Consider the following 19489-nt stretch of genomic DNA (forward strand, 5'->3'; position numbering starts at 1 on the left):
CGGAAAAAGTGCTCGCTCAAACAAACTTACATTATCAGACGAAAATCTTTTAGCATCTTTCTCATCGTAGATAGCAACGTTATCAGCGTCATACAAAAATGTACAAACAAACTTTTAAAATTCCAATTTCAAATGCAAAAAACAGCGCTAAACGTTTTATTCCAGAAAAAGTCTCTGATTGTGACTTATGTTGATAATACAAAATTAGTTTTTTGAACCTGGTTCGCACTACGAATGCTCGTGGTTCGTGGTTTTCTATGAAATGAAGGAATTGGATGAAAAAAAAAAAAAAAACAATAATTCAATCGTTGTGCGGTCGACACAAAAACACACCCTTACGTCCACCGACATCAGCATCAGCGGTGTCCACAAATATTCTTCTTATGCTGGGAAATCCAGTTTTCCGGGGACATTTTGCAAACTGAAGAATCAGAATCTTTCAATTATTGGTTCAAAGTTTGTAAGATTACTTAAACATTTTTATGGCTTTGGGTGTTTTGGTGATATACTCTCAAAACGGTTCTTCCGGAGCAAATACCAACGGCTTTTAGTGGCCATAGAAACAATAAAATAGAAGCACAGTAATACGGGTTATAAAATTAATGAATTGTTTCCAGTAAGCCGTTTTTTACGGTTTTACTGTGACTCGATGATTTGTGATTCTGCTTAAAAATTAAAAAATCACAAGGGTTGTATACAAAGCCACGACCGCAAGGTTGACCTAGAACTACATAAGGTAGTTTGTTGCATTACTTGTATTGAATATGTTTGAAATTTTGTACAAAAGAGGAACTGAAGTGCTACCGAATTTTAGTTTGCACAACACTGAACAGGAATGAAACAAGCACTATACAACACAAACAAGTTTCAACAGTCAAAGTGCATGTAGATTAAAAGAACATTTTACTTTTAATTCCAGCGCAAAACTAGAAAATATTAAATCTTCCATAATTTGTTTGTTGTCCTGAGAAGGACTGTTGTTGTTCAATTCCATATCTGATATAATGTTGATCGTATCTGTGTGCTACCCCGACAGAGGAGATTAAGGCTTTTTTCTGATAACACAGTTGAAAGCTATTTTTACACAGAAAATTTGATGACCCATATACTTTGCCAGCCAGCATTCAAAACGTTTGTGTGTTGTCAAAAAACAGCAACTTTCTAATGAAAAGTGCCGGCTGATGTACCTACTACTGAGGCTGCTCGCTACTGCACAAAGGCAGCACCAGCTGGCCCAAATATCGCTGCTGATACCACTACTGCTGCTAATGCTCTCCGCTGCCTAGAACTAATAAGAGCAGTTTCGGCTGAAATAAGTTCTTATATAGAGAAAATAGTACATTCCGAATTACTAGGTCTATAATTCTGTCGATCGTGCTTGGGAAAGCAATCATATAACGGCCAATCAGATCAATCGAAATATGCGTTTCAACGATGATTGACCATTTCCAATAATATAGTTGCTTGTCATATTAGACTTTACAATTATTAAGGTTTGATTATTCGACAATATATTTTTATGCAGATAATAAAAGCTGTTCGGGTGTTGTGCTTATTACTTAAGGAAAACATTCAGTACGTTTTGAGACATGTAGATGAAGTCAAATTTATAACTGTTCCAAATTTGAAGATGTAAATTATTTTGGTAAATATTAACTCAGATCTTAGAAGATTTTCCAATCTATTGCTGCAAGAATAAAGAAAATCCATCAAAAACCAACCGATTTATTAGCATTTGAAATTGGACATATTTTTCCCTTTTTGCGGTTTTAGATTTTCATTTCACATCCCTATGTAGCCGAACTTCCTGAGAGACGTAGTTCTACGTCAAAGTTCATAGAATTTTTAAGTTTTGACACATCTAGATAGAAAAACTAGATTTTCAGGAAGGGTCAAAATCCTTAGGGACATCGCTGACGCCTGTTTGAAAGTAGGTTTGGTAGGACATGGGGCAACCATGCTTGGAACGGTTAAAACTTCGGATTAAGATTGCAAAAGTTAGAAGTATTTCAATTTGTGGATAAGGGTGTCCCAAAAGAAAGTTTTGTCAGATAGTCTAGGAGTTCAACCGTGAAATGATTGGATATGGTGTAACAAGTTTTTTACTTTAGTATGACATCAACGCTGGAGAATGTTTAGTCGACGTGCTAATTTAAGTTTTATGAAAAACTTCGATTTTTCACATTGTTTTTATTTCAATTTTTTTTTATCGCCTCAAAATCCTGTAAAACCGAACCCAAATGTATTTTTTGCGCATTCCTCGGAGTCCAAATTAAGAGAAAAAAATGTTACGGCTTGTTGTAACTCAAATTTCGCTGTTACAAATTTTTTGACTCTTCTGAAAATTCTTAATATTGGTGATTTCTGAAATTAAACTTTTAAATGACGTGCTAAAATTTTCGCTTGCGACCATCCTGTACCACAAAAAATGGGGAATTTCATGAGGAAAAACTTCCCAAAAGACACAAAAATCCTATCTTAAATCGTTGTTGAGCTATTCAAGTTTTATTATAGAAAGAATATAAAGTCTGATAATCTTCAGTGCGTGTAACAACGAGTCAACCATTCTTGACTACGGTTGCTCAGTGAAATTAGTTTGTTTGACTCTGTATCAATTTACATAGCCTATATCAATTTACATAGCTAGGATACCCCCCCTCCCCTCTTATTACTAAAAAAAAAAATTTTGGTAATAAGTGTTTTTAACGAGTTCTGAGATGTCACTAATTTTATCACTATTGATTGAGGTGAACTCTGAAATTTCAACTTATGAAACCCAAAAAGGTACCCGAGTACCTTGTCGAGCACATAACGGTTAACAGGCACGGTAAAATAATATTGATTTTCTGGCCATATATTTCCCTTTCTTTTGGTAGATGTATAAAATGAACGCATGTAAAAACACATGGAATTAATAAATATTTTATACGTTATTCTTTTGTATCCATATTATAAGTTTTTCTGCTGAACAGATAAATTGAGAATGACACAAAGCGCGTTTGTATCACGTGTACCTTTAATACTAATACTCCTATCATAAATGACTCAAACTACGATCAGAATGGGTCGAACCAGGGTCAGAATTCCTTTTTCTTTTTTTTTTCTTTTTCTTTTGATAAGAATAGATCAGATCAGCTTTATTTTTAAGTCAAGAAATTTAATCGACTGTAGTTGTAAGGTATTGCTATTTTATTGCACTCCTAGGTGTCACATCCAAGGTTGCATATTCAATTTTTAGCTGTCAGCTCCATTCAATTGGTTGCGTGCCGATAATTCGCTCCACAAGTACAATTGTGAAATATGATGTACGACAAAGTTGCAGTCCTTAAGTAATGCTACAAGTTTGTCAAAGTAAGCAATGCTCTAACTCTTATGCGTAGGTGTGCGAGCCCATATTCAGCGCAATATTCAGCGCAATATTCAGCCAATATTCGCGGTGAATATCGGACGTGGTTTGGCGACATATTTCACATTTTTTGCTTCATTTTTTTGGGAAAATTTCCTACAAATAACATGTACCGTGCTGGATCGAAATCCGTACACCTAAGCACATGATAATCTGCGACGGTCAATATAAAATCAAGAAATCACATATTGCTTTAAATTGACATGTTTACTTATAGGTCTACTTATATTTTATCAGTATTTTCAAGCAAAATGATTTAAGTCACTCTGAAGCTCGAAAAAATCATGTTTAAATAGAACATGTTTTGAATCGACATCCGTACACAGTTTTTTGTCTGAATCGAAACCCGTACACTTTTGAATCGAAATCCGCACACACGCGATATAGACTGGATCAAATTCCATAAAGCAATGAATCAAAATCCGTATGGATATAGAAGTACAAAAATGAACATCTTTTATTTATAATTTATCTTCAAATTTACGAATAAATATATTTTGAGGACCAATTGGTTCCTAAAGTTTCACACGGTTTTCTAATTTTTTATAGAAGCTGCAATAGTGCATGTTTCGTAGCGTTTCGTTGCGGCACCCCTTATCGAAGAAACCGGAATGCCGGAACCTCTCGAAGCTTTCTGGTACGACTTTTCCTTGCGCACCTCAGTCACAGCTCCTTCGAAATTGTTTGCCGTATATTTACACTTGTTTTCTTCCATTATACGCTGAAAACAACAAGAATGTTCAACAATATATGCACGATACACACGCTGTACGGATTTCGATTCAAGCAATTAATAAGGATCAAAATCCGTACGGCACAGTTTTTGTCGAATAAATACAGTTTTCACTATTTACCAGACAATATACAGCTCGAAAATGACAAAGACTTACCTTTTCTATCAATTTCGAAAAGATTCACAGAGTAAAACACTTATATCCCACTTGAAATACTACAAGGTATACAACCCTAGGGTTGTATGAAATGGTGACGTGGGACTGAACACTGTAATTAGGGGATTTTTAGTTACAAAATATACAGAGTCTGCAGACAGAATCAATGTGTTTATTTTCAGCCTCCCCTGGAAATCAATTTTTGGAATATATTCAACAACACTCGAAGAAATATCATTTATATTTGGCGATATTATGCCTTTAGTATTTTTTTTTTTGTGCAAAAAAATATGTATTTAACAAGGCACAAGCATATCGTGCTTGTTGAAGAAGCACCAAGAATTTCTCATAATGCGTCAAAGTCAGAATTATCTCTATATCCTTAAAAACCAAATCCAATAATGCTCACGTTATCATAATGAATGGTTTTGTCTTATTTAACTCTACCTGAATCAAATCTATAGTATGGATATTACTTTCAAAATAATATGGAAGCCCTTACACAGGTTTATCAATTGGAAAACATAAGAAAAGATTTTGAACAAAATTCCTAACAAGTTCCAGCAAAAAATCGTAGAAATCCACAATTACATTTTTATTTTTTGCTTGACAATTTTTTCATTTGCCTGCAACTACATTCGCTGTATTACGTAGACAGGAAATATACGTTTATTATGGTAAAGCTTAGAATAATAATATATCATCTAACAATTTTGAAATATAAAAAGAGATTCTGTACGAATCTTACTAAATAAACTAAAAAATCACAAGCATCCGCAGGTTCTTACTCTTCTATAAATGTATATATTTAGGAATTTACTCTTTCGATACTATCCGGTCACGATTATTTAGTGAATATTGAAGATAAAATTAAAAAAAATATCCGTTGCAAAAATTTACAATTCTTGTTGAGTTATTCATGGCAATCATATTTATGAAATAAACTTTCAATCACCATCAACAGCAGCATTGTAGTTTTTCCTCAATTGCATACGAATAGAAATGTACGAACAAAAGTGTACCACTGCAATACGAATAGTACTGCTGCAGTACGAATAGAAGAGTACCAATGCAATCATAGACGACGAGAGACCTGCGGTTCTATACTCCACTGGTACTGTTGCGTTTACTGGCATGTTTTCTTTCAAGACATCAGTTTTTATTAGGTTCTACAGTACCTAACACGCAGGTTAAGAGATTGTTCAAGGATGGGTATTGTTTCAAACTTTTAGGAAAACTTTTACCTCCGAGACATCATATTAGTCTAAGCTCATGGAAGCAAAAATAAATTGACCTATTGGGACGGGGAGACTCTGTCAATTTTTATTTCGAAATTGATACAGGGAATATCACAGGTAACGGATGGTGTCCATCCACGTCGTCTGTGCTAGGAATGCTCGCATGTAATTGGTTCATTATTCGCGTAAATTTGTTATTGAAATTATTATCAATTTTACCGCTTAGCAATGAAATTAGAGTGATAATTAACACATTACAAAATTGTTATACATTTTATCTATCCAACAACATATTGGTTATTGTTATCCATCATGTGGTTATGCTGTTATTAGCGTTTGAAATCTGACGCAACATTTGCCCGTTTCATTTCCAAGTTTACAGAATGCATCCCAGTATAGTAAACAAAGACGTGTCCCACGTCAAAACGTTTTTATCTGAAGAACGTTTTCTTAGTAAATTCTCTAACGATACAACGAAATGACAACTGAAACCGATTCACGATTGATTTTTCATTTTTAATATTTTTATTTCATGGCCTACTGGCGCACAGTTTAATTTAACAGAAGGCCAACAGCTCAACGGACATGTACATGTAACTATCATATGAATTTTCATTTTTATAATGCTTAAAACTGACGAAAAACATCAAGGTTTACGGATTTCGATACTGTACGGGTTTCGATCCAGCACGGTATCGATATATTTTTAGGAGCCAACTAGACATCTCTAGAGAATAAGTTTTGAAAAAGTTGATAAAATCGTATGGGAACTTTAAAAAACGGGCGCAAAAATATAGTTACACCGATCGATCTGAAAAGTTACACGGTTGTTATAGGACCCATGAGCAATTCTCGCTGAAACCGTCCCACTAGTGACATGAGGTCTTTCAAAAAGGATATTTTTATGTCTAAACGATTGAAAGTAGCGAAAAAATGAGAAAACCACTTTGGTTAGTTCATATTGATGGACCCCTCGGGCACAAATCGGTTAAACGGTTTTTATAAAAATTGATTTTTGAGAAATTCTTGACTGTTTTATTGATTTATTTCTCTTAAATTTGTCATTGGACTCCCTGCAACCAACACATCGTTTTCAAGAGGAATGATAGAGCTTTCATTTGAAGTAGAAAGAAATTGGCCGCCATCTTGGATCTCGCCGCCATCTTGGATTTCATCAGAAAAACATGTTTTGAGCATGTTTGCAACCACCGATTTTGAATTTGACATCACCATTGGAAAGCTGAGAAAAAATTCTTTAAGATACATCCAAAATATTAGGTGAGCATTGAGGTTATCTTGTCATTCTGGTCACTTTTCAAAATCGAGCTTCAAACAGTTCAACGCATGACTCGCATCCAATATCAAATCAACGCAATATACTGAGCCTGTGGTGTGCGTATGATGTAGACAGTCAATATTCCTAGTTCACAAGTAGTAAGTGCACCCACGCACCGTAATTTTTGAATAGCCTTTAATCAATTGGCTGAATTTCGTTAGGTATCAAACGTATCCTTTTCGTCGATAAGAATTTGCTAGGGATCAAAAAAGTGATGATTCTACTCTTACTTTATTTCCGCTGGCATATGCAAATCTTCTCCAGATTATCCGGGATATACCTGATTCATACTATACCTTGGTATACCATACCTAAGTTTGTTTATAGTAGTTTAATGTATGAAAACAACAGTATATAATAATAGCAAAAACAAAATCTAACATTAATTTGTTCAATTTCTGAACACGCGAAAACTGTCCTCCGTGCTAGAACTTTGTTCTAGCAAAAAAATCGTAGAGAAGCTTAATCACAAATTACGTTACACTCAAGGAGGAGCGAGGGAGTGAAGGAATAAACAATGTGAATGCAGTGAAAAGGGATCAAAGATACGATTTTTTGCTTTACGTAATTTGTGAACAACTTTGGGGAGGGGGGTCTGTGTGATGTCCACGGTCCATAAAAATTTTGAGAATTTATATGAGAAGTTGTGGGGGAGGGGAAGGGGGGGAATGTAACAAAATCCTTAAAAATCTGTCCACGTGTAACATGAATGGCCCCTAATATACACTACACTACAGACACACACCACAGGCTTAGCATGATTTGATATTGGCCGCACGTCATGCGTTGTACTGTTTGAAGGTTGATTTTGAAAAGTGACCAGAATGACAAGGTAAACTCAATGCTCACCTAATGTTTTGGATGCGACTTGAAGCATTTTTTCTCAGCATTCCAATGGTGATTTCAAATTCAAAATCGGTGGTTACGAACATGCTCAAAAACACGTTTTTCTGATGAAATCCAAGATGGCGGCGAAATCCAAGATGGCGGCCAATTTTTTTCTACTTCAAATGAAAGCTCTATCATTCCTCTTGAAAACGATGTGTTGGTTGCAGGGGGTTCAATGACAAATTCAAGAGAAATAAATCAATAAAAAAGTCAAGAATTGCTCGAAAATCTATTTTTGTAAAAACCGTTTAACCAATTTGTGCCCGAGGGGTCCATCAATATGAACTAACCAAAGTGGTTTTCTCATTTTTTCGCTACTTTCAATCATTTAGACATAAAAATATCCTTTTTGAAAGACCTCATGTCACCAGTGGGACGGTTTCAGCGAGAATTGCTCCATAAGGAACACGAAAAGTGCATGGGAGCTAAAACTTATTTTTTGTCCCACCCTATTGCTCATGTGTAAAGTGGACCATCTTATTCGCGGCGGGGTACGGCCAATGGGAAGGAATACCTTAAGGAATGCCTCCAACAGTGTCTACTTCCACTTCTGAAGTCACACTAGGATTCTACGCATTTCTGGCCGGATTTAGCCTCGTATTGTTTTTGAAAAGATATTTTGCAATGGTACAAGGCTGAGAAAATAAATTTGCCAAAGCATCTCCAGCCCCCGAACACAACGAAACTGCAACCAATTGACAAATACTGAACCATAATGAAGCAGACTCTTCGGGAAGTGAAATCGGAGGATATGAAGAAAACCTGGGTTTTCGTATAGAACAAGCTAATCCAAATGTTTTACAAGATTTTATGAGTAGCATGACGAGGAAAATTCGTGCAACTTAGAGAAAGATGAATAATCCTACCTAACTCCCTGGAAATTTGAATGGGTAAATTTTGCCTGAAACTCTACAAATTGATTCCGGACACCGTTTTTAGTCGAGATGTCATACGGGTAGGTATAAGGAGAATAAGATCGATTTTATTGGATAAAATTATTATTCTACCATTGTACTAAATTTGCTCTCTTTTGATCATCGCTAGATCGACTTCTATTCGTTTTGTTGCAAAATGTCAAAACCTAATTTCCTGCTGAATAATCAGTATTACATCATTGATATGGAATGATTATTTTTGAAAATTATATCTTCTGAGCTTTTATCAAACATTACTCAGTTCTCCAAAGTTAACGGTACCTACTTCATCCAGTTTACTCGAGTAAATTCAATATTTTTTGTTTTTTTTTAAACTTGTTTGATAAAATTTGATTGAGTTTCGACTGACTTAGGGGAATTTTTCGAAAATATGCAAAACTTGCTGACCCGGCAGACTCTGTCCCGTCTATTTTTTCCATATCTAAATAATTTCAAACATTCCAAATTATTTGATTCCTTGCGATTTGTTTATAGTCTGAAAATGCATGACGAATCGCATATTGGATACGATCTAATTCAAGAGAAAAATCGTATGAAATGATTGGTTTTATGAAATGAGAAGATCATATAGCATATCTGTTCCATGTTCTATGTGAACCTTAAGAACGCTTGGATAGTTATGCTTGGAACGCTGCCGCTCATGGTAAGTCCGTCCCAATTGCATTTTTGTCAATTTTGAGTTTATTTATGGAATCATATCCTTTTTATATCTACTTTCGATAAAACAAATATTTTTGAATACTTCGTTTTGAGGAACTATGAAAAAATAGCAAGTCGGTTTGTCCCACAGCAAAAGTGATCGCAAGTCGGTCCCATTGCAAAAATCTTCGCAATTTAACCCCACAGCCAATAATGATTATGAAAAATGTGATATATACCACAACTTATGGTCTTCAGGATTAGAATTGGATATACCAAGTGATATTCGGTAGGAGGTTTGATTGAATTTTACGCGTTCTACATCGTGTGGCTCTAGCTGATAGTACGATGTTTTCTTCAAGACAAAGTTTCCACCAGTAGCTTCTTCCAGCTGTTGTTTGTTGACAGTGAACGCTTTAGGTGTGTCACTGTATTGTTAGTTGAAGCATTCTTAAGTAAATACTACTTTTCGTATTTTATCCGTATATAAAAAATATATAAAGACGTGGACAAGAATTGTTCAATTACTGTCGTGAATTTCGTTTTGAAGAATTTGCCAGTCATATCAAATACTTCGGTACGCTACTTAAGCAGGTATTAGACGAAGCAATTATTTGCTATTTTTGGTACGATTTTTATTTGCACAAAATTAAATCTGTGTTAAAAAATAGCAAATATTTGCTTCGTCTAATACCTGCTCTAGCTTTTTTTTAAAAAGGAGCGAACATTTTCCTAAGCTATAGGTGTTCTTCATATTTGCTTCCTCTGCTACGTGGAAGATGTCCGCCGTCACGAACGTGAGACCGATCTCAGCAAAATTTAGAACAAGTTCCTACACTGATTTCGAATTTATCAGTAGTACCTATCAAATGTAAAAACAAAATCTAATTTTATTTTGAGCGGCGCAGTTGGTACATTGTGTTATGCTTCTCACGAAAAACTTGTTTAATGAAGCACGAGAGAAGGTCATTTATGAATTGACCTGCGATGAATTCATTCCAAACGCAAGCTATAACACCGCCATCGATTTGCAGTAGTTTGTTTTTCATCACCGGTCGTAGCTGGCTTTGGGACTGACTTGCTATCATTCTGGCTACGTACCCTAAATGTAATCGCATGTGAGTCCCAGCTTATGATTTTCAACAAATTTTAATCAACTTTCGGTGTGTATGCAAGTTTTATGATGCAAAAGTGTTAGATTGTCATTGCAGTACAAAATTCTGTTGATGGTTTTGATTGAAAAAGCATTTGAATGCAAAATTTCACCTGAAGTGTTACGATTTTTAATTGCTGTTTTCTCATCAGCATCAAAACGCAAATGGGACGGACTTGCTATAAGCGGCAGAACGGTAGTGTACACAACCTCTATTCTAGACATTGGGTGCTAATTGGTCATTTTCAGCTGTTTTCCAGAAACCGGAAGTCGTCATCATCGAATTCAAATGGTGTCCAGGGTCAATTCTTAGCTTATAGGACTCATCCTGATTATGGAAATATTTATGTTGAGTGCCCAGCCAACAATTTGGACGGTATATTTCAGTTGTTGTTGAGATATAAGCACCTTTGTACAATCTGATAAAATTGTATATAACTTTCTATATGAGCTTATAAGTACCGAAGTGGAAATACGTACCAAAACAGTTCGCGCAGTTAAACATATACAACTTTTTTTCACCCGTATTTTAATTCTACTACGATGCTATACGAACTAAAACGCAGCAATGTAACATGTACTGCGAATAAATTTTGCATTATATACAACCCAAATGTGCCAAATAACAAAAACATTAAAATTGAGTAGCAACAATATCATTTGTATTTTTTTCAATTAGAAATACGCGAAATATGTACTAAATTACAGTCCTTGGTATGTATTAATTAATTATTGGTTGTATGCGGCATTTTCCTTAATTCTATTTTACAAAGCTTTGTTCAGCCTCGAACCCCCAACGTTCCGATCACTGCTCCTAGTCTCTATCCTCAGAGTCATTTTACGATGCTACGTGTCAACGAATTTAATCTAGTACTGTTAAACGCTTAAAATCTTATTAACCTGTAAATCGTATATAATGTCACTAATCGTCTTCAATGTTGACCCAAATCTATTTATAGACACGGATGTCAATATGTAACTCAATATTGCCCCATATACGAAGGAATAATAACATGCGATCTAAATTGACCTTCTTTTCAACTGTAAACCCTCTAGTGCCCAAATTAATTCTCAAACGGACTTCGAAAAAATCACTTTTAAACTTTATTAACATTTTTTAAGTATTGATTGAATCTTTTTAGAGGTTCAACTGAAGACCGTCTAAAGGCTGGGCACTAGAGGGTTGAGCGATTCAAGCAACGACAATCAATGCGTTGCCCATGTTTTTGTTGAAGCCGACTGTATGTGCCACTTTTTTGATGATTTTATTGTAGTGAAAGCGGAGTTCATGTTTAATACCCAATTCTTTAAAGCTTATAGGAGCTAAGTTTTAACAACTAGAGTGGCTGGAAGGAAAATTTTGGGATTGAATTTGACATAAAAATGATATCCTTTACTATTCAACGATTACATGTTTCATAATAGACGATTTTGACTGTCACGAAGAAGTAAATTGTATAAAATTCATTATGCAATCCTCTTACAACTGTTATAGGATTTTTCAAGGAATATCAATGTCAACGTGGATCACACAAATTAGAATTCATAGAATTTTGCACTGCAATTAAGCTTAGTATTGTATATAACTCTACTGCGATTAAACGTAATTTTGTCTGTGCATTTAGATGAGGAACAATATGCAGTCATATATCACGGACAGTACGACCAATACATTATAAAAAATAACTTGAACTGGTTATAACATAAACTTTATACAATTTCAATTAAAACTGGGTGTTTATACGATTTTATATTGCCATTTTTATACGATTGCTGGTTATCTGGGTGGTATTCTGGTTTTTCAGAAACCGGAAGTCACCATCTTAGAATTCAAAATGATATCTGAAAGCGATTTCTGTGCATCTTACCGAAATCGGAAATACCCATATTGAGTGATGTTTTGTCATCACGTTTACGAAAATACCTATATTGGGTGGTTTTTTGTAACTTAAGGCTGTTTTCCAGGAACTGGATGTCGTTATTTTGGATTTAAGTCAATGGTGAAGTCAATTTCTGGCCTCTGGGCGTCATTCTGAATCTGGAAACGTTCTTATTGGATGGTATCCGATCGATCTGAAATCGAATTTGGGCTCCTGTGCATCATTTCGATCATTTTGTACTGTTTTCCGCAAAAAATGGTTGAAATATCTGTTTGTATGGGAGACCCCCCCACCACTTCCAGAGTATGGAGGGGTGTCGAACCATCACAGAAACATTTCTCACATGCCAAATTTGATTCCATTTGCTTGGTTAGATCTTGAGTTGTGAAGAAATTTGTGTTTCATTTGAATGGGAGCCCTTTCTTCCAGAAAAGGGAAAGGTGTCGAATCACCATGAAAATTTTTCTTACTCCCAAAATCCTTAACATGCCAAATTTGGTTCATGAGTTGTGTTCCAGATAAATTACAAATACTCAAAAGTACATGCGCACTAGCGCCGCGTTACAACCGAATTTTGAATCAAAACTTGCAAGTCCTTGACATCCTTAAAGAACTTTGCTGCAGATCGCAGGTCTCTAGGTTGTCGGAATCACGTTCTAGTTAGATTAAATTGCCCATTTTATGTGATTCTTAGCTTTCCGGGGTGCTGCAATATTCATACTGGGTGTTGTACTCAGTGAAGCGACTCCAATCTTATGACGGGTAGTGTAAAAACAGTTTCGTACGAATGTTAGCGAGCGTCGACATTTTGTATTTCATATTATACAAAGCCAAAGTAAATTATCGTATCATCCGTATACCTACGTTGAGGCTGCGTTTGTGCAATCATTCGTTTTTGTATATTGTTTATTCGTTACGCTTGGCGGCCTGGATAAAGTATTTCAATAATTCTATTATAATGTAGCGCTGTTTTTTTTGTGTTTTTAAGCATTTGCATCCAAATTTGTTTTTCCGCGTCCAAGTAGTTTCTGTATTTCTTAATGTAGGTTATCGGCTCTATAATCGGCAGGTTTAACCTATTATTGTCAGGGGGTAAATGATGTCTAAGATCGTTAATTTCTCGCATGATGGTTCTGCATAATGCAGAGTACCTCTCTGTGAAATATTAGTTCTCTATTACTTCATTAACCCCTCTGGACGATAATAGTTAAAACCTGACGATAAGAGAGTCGATACTCTATGTTTTCTTATAAATTTTGAAAAAAAAAATACAACAAAAGGTCCTTTGTTAACTTTTTGTCCAATACTCTGTATGCATTTTAGTTTCTGATTTTTAACACGCTGATCAATTTTTTTTGTATGATTCAAAACTCAGTTTTTTTTCTTATTCAAATTTTTGATTGTTATTGCTCTAATTATTATCTCCTTCCTCATTGCTCTAAAAACTTCTTTAAAATTTTGAATTGAATTTCCAACATCTTCTTAATCTAATTTTGAGGCGGTCTTAAAGCGTTCTTTATTCTTAGTGCTTTGATATTAATTTGACTGTTCCACGCGCCCTGTATAAACATTCTTTTTTGATATGGGATTTATGCTTTTCTTTAGCGAGGGAACATAACAACTATTGTCAAATGTCTCTAGAACTCGTTAGACAATAAATATTTAAAGAAGACACCTTGTGGCAAGTTTTAATGATTGTGACAAACTTTCAACACACGTATATATCAAAACACCATGCATTGCGCTGATAAATTTTGTTTTTAACTATTTATTTGACGAAATCGCGTGGTAGATAGGGCAAGTTTTACCATCTAAGACCCCGACCCAAACACGTCAATCAACAAGAAGCTTTAATCCCAGCAACAATTATTCGCTGCGCGAGTACGAGTTAGTTCGATTCCAGAAATGGGCTGTGAAAGTTACGAAGCATCCAGTAAGAAAGCGAAACAAAATATCGCTCACTGAACAGTACAGTTTAAAGTGTGCATATGCGAGGATGTGGTGCTCGCGATTAACGATCAGCTTGACGCGCGTCTGGTGGCCTTCTTTCTTCGAGGTTGGAGTGGAAATTTTCTTCAACATACAATGCAATTGTTTGTTGTTTCACTGCCATGGATAGAGTGCATTACTAGTATACGCAATGCCACAAGGGTTTATGCTTTTCCCCCTTTTTCCCGGTTTTGAACCAGAAACATTCAGAAAGATTGTTTGAAGCGATAAATAGCTCCGGAACTTTGAAATGCGAGTATTTTGACCTTATGATTGCTCTTGTATTGGGTAGTCAAATCTCGGTGGTGTAATGATTTTGACTCCAACAAAAGTTTAACTGTTTCAGGAAAAGATTGAAATTATATTTAGGATTTTTACTTCCATCCTTCGTCTTCATTTTTATCTTGATTCGAAGGTGAAATTAACTCAACGTTTCAAAGTTTTTTGAAAATATTTAGCAAATATAATTGATATCTTTTCACAAGTGAAGCTGTCCACGTGGATTCAGAATTTATAGGTCTTTACGCAGATTTTGGGTTTTTGCACAGCGGTACCTGTTTCAAGATTATTTTTACACCGAGCACACTTTATAGTTCTTGGTTATGGAATGCCGTAGATTGAAATGTTCATTTCTGTCCGAATCAGTTCAAGCTTATGAATTTTCATACCTTCTGTTCAATTGACAGTTTGAGAATACTGTTCTATAATCCGTCTGAATTGTTCTTTTCGTAGGAATGTCGAAAATAAAAAAGGATGATTGTATTGTAAAATAAAAATTCAGGTATCGTAGCCTGAGACAGGTCAACAAATCAGCACTAATGGGCAGTAATTCTTTGCTTTCTGTTCCGAGAAGCAAAGAAAGTACAATAACAACAAATCAAGCAATTATAAACATTTCTTTCCAAACTCTCCCTGGACAGTAGCAAGCCAAAGCTACCGTACATGTTTATGCTCTCAGTGCTGCTGCTGGTAGGAATGCGTTCGCTAGTAAATATGCTACAGCATGAGCGGAAGTGTAGGAAGTTTGACAATAGCCGATAATGGAAGCGATAAAACTTGCTTCCTTTGCCGTGCCCGAGTATGCTGTTGAGATTGCTGCAATTGTGCACTGATATCCTGTGCCGAATCCGTTGGGTAATCTTTTTCGTTATATTTCTCTGTTTCGGTTGCCGAACAAAAGGTCATTGGGAAGCATTGTTATGATTTCCCAGTGCAGTTAAAATCACCGATAATTTTCAATTTACAACCGATTCACTCACCTTGTGCTTTCCGCGTAACTATTTGTACGATAATTATTAAAAATATCACAGATGACTGCGGCATGCTGCGCCTTCTTAAATGCAGATTGTGCGATTTTCTTCTCAACATTTTCCCGCACATTTTTTTCTCTCACTTGTGGTGAATCAAAACACTTAAGTAGTAAGTAAGCGTGATGCTCGGAAAAAGTAACTTGACTTGATTTCTATGGCAATTGATCACGAGATTGACATGCCTTCCACTAGTAGCTGGGGAAAACTTAACTTCCACTTAACACTTCACAAACTGCTTCGAAGCACTCGTTTCCTGCATTCTCATTTTACTTTCTTTTTTTTGCTCTCACGTCGAAACTTCTAAACTAAACTTATGGACACTTTTTACTGCGAAGGTAATGGTTTCCTCGAGGATGTTCTTCACAGTATGCGCTCAGGTTGATGAGTTTTGCCGCTTTGCATACGCCGGGTCCAGCAGTGGCACTGGAAGCATAACTTTTCGCACAGAAGTATACTGCAGAAAAACCTGACTGTTGGTTACTTATTGGCATCCCGAAAACTAGCCACCGCTGACACTTTTGATTGACGTCGACCCCGGTACGAACCGAAGATGACACACTGTTGAATGTCTGAAAATGGAGAGGGGAAATATAGGAAATTAATTTTTTATCGCTGCTACGCTGCTTGAAGACATAATAAGTGATGATGCTATGTGTATAAAACAAAAAAGGGAACGATATTGAACATTATTTTTATGATCCTAATCGAGCACTCCCGGGCGGAACGTCTGCGTACTTGTGCCGAGTGCGAACTGGAGACGCTTGTTGATGTTATAGCTATATTTTTTTACGAGCAGACGATTGATTTGCTATGAATTGGTAGAAGAATAGGTAGAAAAATTACCAACTTGCTCCGTAAGTACAACCGCTTCGAAACCATTTACAGATATTTTTACTAGCATTTTTGTAAGCGCGATTTAGTTCAACTATTCGAGTTATTTTTCTTTTATTTTATCAATAAACTGAAGCCTTCATCTACGAATTTGGAATTTGGGATTAGGCTAACCCAACCTTGATGGTAATTAGTATTCGTGTTGCAGTTTTTTCGGGTTGTTTGTTGCAATAAACTTTCGGATGCCTTACGAATACATTATTTTGCGCTATTGATGTTTTTTATTACCTACTATTCTCGTCATAAACAGTGTTAAATGGTATATCTAGCCATTGCACGTAAGCATTAATCGAATGGAAGCATTCGAGTAAATAGAATGCTCTTTAACCATCGTGAATCTAATCTTGATCGAACTGATATTTTACATACTTCATATATCATGTTGAGAGTTCTAATGACCATTCGTGCTGGAGCTTGTGTTCTGTTTTGCCTTTTTTGGAATACCTCCAGCTGTGTCCCCACACCCAACAGCAAACATACTGTGACCCTTATCAAAATATGTCGTAGTCAACATTTATCACATCTGTCGAAGTCGTAGCGTGTAGTGTGTAGGAGGGCAAATGCAAATGTTTAGGTCCGCTGGTTGTCCGCTCTAACGCTCTCTGCTTGCCCACGTTATCACGAAGTCAATTGTTCACAGTGCACTACTAGTGCTTTGCTTGCTTTCGATAAGAGTGGATTTTCGGAATAGATAAGACAAGGTACTTTGGCAATTCAATGTAATTTCTTCCATCTTGCAGCCAGACAGACACTGGTGACACAATACCTGACCTAAAGTTTTTTTTTGCGCTGAATGGAATCATCTAGCGTAGAAAAAACAGCTGGCTCTCTACCAGTAGTAAATAGGATTTTTCCTAAGCGCTGCGTGCACTCGTGTTCTAATGCTTCCGTTGACATCGTTTTGCATATTCATGATGATACGGTGTGCACATATTTATGGAATCATTTTAGCCGGCTCTCACCGAGAGGAAAAATTGTCCTCAGGGACAAAAACGGTAATTCCAAGTTCGCAAAGGTGTGTGTGTGAGAGTGTGGGATTAAACGTTCTGTGCACAGATGGAAGCTAATAAAATGCAAATATCTGATTGTGGTCACGTCTTGGTCGCATTTTACTGCAATCTCCCGAGACGAGGAATACGCGACGGTTTAGCGCCATGGTATAGTTTAATAAAAAGTGGGTTAGATTTTATTAAAAATTTTTCGCTGCTCATTATTCAGTCAACTATCTCTTAAGAGTCGTCTGCCATCAAACAAATTCCACTATAGTCGTGATAGAAATTTCGAAGATTTTTATCATGCACGCCACTTGCGTGTTTAGAGTGACGAATCTACCCACCCAAAACAGATCCAGATCCAAATGACCGAAAAATAAATTGTCTCATTCATTCTAATAAACTCAAATACTGTACAAACATTCAATCGACCAGGACAACTGTAAAATGTTTACCACAGAGATAATTTGATTGTTTTTATTTTTTGATTAAAGATGCACTTCCGAAACTACAATTAAAGAAGCGGGCACATCTAGTACCATCCGCCCCTGAGCTATCGTGGAATTCGCAGATCTCAGAACGGTAGACAATTTCAAGCATAAAGCAGTCAATTGGCATCGCATTCGAGCAAAACTTTTGGCGAAAATAATAATGAAGAACTGACAGTTATGGGTATTGTGCCGTGTCAAATAAATGTTGTGTGAAAAAACTGACAATTATTTGGTAGACAACGAAACATCATTGGATTAAATTGCAGCAGACTTTTTTGTAAAAATGGTTTAAAAGTACTTTTCCAGTGAGAATGTAGTCAATTAGTGTTATTTTTCTGTTGACCCGCACGGTTGTGAACGGCTTTCGTAGCACATTTTATTCTGAAAAAAAAAATAGTCTTCGTATTGTGCAAATTGTTGGCAATTGGCGTCTGCCTGCTAACCCTAACGCTTGTGTACGGCTTTCATAGCATATTTTTACTGGTATTTGGTTTACTTTTTGGTTAATTTGTGATGCACTCACGATACACAATGGGACTAAAAAAAAGACGGCAAAAATTCATTCTCAACAGTTTAACATGTGCGTGTTTTGGTTAGCTTTTGGTATGTTTTTAGATATTCTTTGAAAATATTGGTCACCAAATAACAAGTCTTCGAACAAGTTGTTGGATTGGAAAAAGTTGTAGGATTGTGTTGGCCTATTTAAAAGTAGTTATCTTGTGACTAGGTACTGTAGTCTTCTAGCTCAAAATATTCAAAAGAGTATTTGAAGAAACTTTTCCAAAAACACCCAAATTCTGAAATGTCAGGAAAGATTTGACTACTTTTTCTCTGCACAGCGGTCCAGGAAATGAATTTAGCGGAAAAATTTGGATCTAGAGCAGCGGTTCTCAACTACCCCTAGGGGTACGCGAAAGCCTCCAGGGGGTACGCGAAAGATAAACCAGTAATGGCGGATGAAGCGATTTTTCTTCATGATACTTCATTTGTTGTTCAAACCTGCTCTTAAAACATGACTGTACCAATCAAACAAACCTTAGTTCATTTTAAAACTTAAACTAGACTACCACACAATGATCTACCAATACTTCTCCCACTCTGCGAGTACATTCCAAGCCAGGGGGTACAATTGGTTTGGAAAATATCGCCATGGGGTACGCGGACAAAAAAAGGTTGAGAACCGCTGATCTAGAGCACGATAGCTATATTTTACAGTAAATATTTCTTCTACAGAATTGTTACATATAACAAAAGAAAAGCTTATTTTCATGTTATGAACAATTAGAGTGACCAGAATTTTTGACGAAATCGAAAATCTAAGTTTCTTGGCTTTGTAGATAGAAATAAAGATTGTTCTACAATGCGCCTCGTTAATTTGAAGCAACTTAAACAAAAAATGTTTTTCCTATCTTTGAAATCAACCCATTCAGAGCTATTTCACTAAAGCGCTA

The 19489-nt window shown here is 36.0% G+C and overlaps 1 protein-coding gene across 7 annotated transcripts in view; it reads right to left on the bottom strand.

The window, feature by feature from the left end:
- LOC129731825 (vascular endothelial growth factor receptor 1) overlaps positions 1 to 19489 on the bottom strand; it is an 89238-nt gene that overhangs the window by 30973 nt on the left and 38776 nt on the right. For all 7 annotated transcript variants that reach the window (XM_055692150.1, XM_055692151.1, XM_055692155.1 and 4 more), the window contains exon 2: positions 15614 to 16233. In XM_055692150.1, the coding sequence (XP_055548125.1) occupies positions 15614 to 15734 (121 nt within the window). In that variant the 5' untranslated portion in view covers positions 15735 to 16233. The remainder of the gene's footprint in view (positions 1 to 15613; positions 16234 to 19489) is intronic.

The sequence above is a fragment of the Wyeomyia smithii genome, chromosome 3 (assembly GCF_029784165.1).
Source record: "Wyeomyia smithii strain HCP4-BCI-WySm-NY-G18 chromosome 3, ASM2978416v1, whole genome shotgun sequence".
NCBI classification, from domain to species: domain Eukaryota; kingdom Metazoa; phylum Arthropoda; class Insecta; order Diptera; family Culicidae; genus Wyeomyia; species Wyeomyia smithii.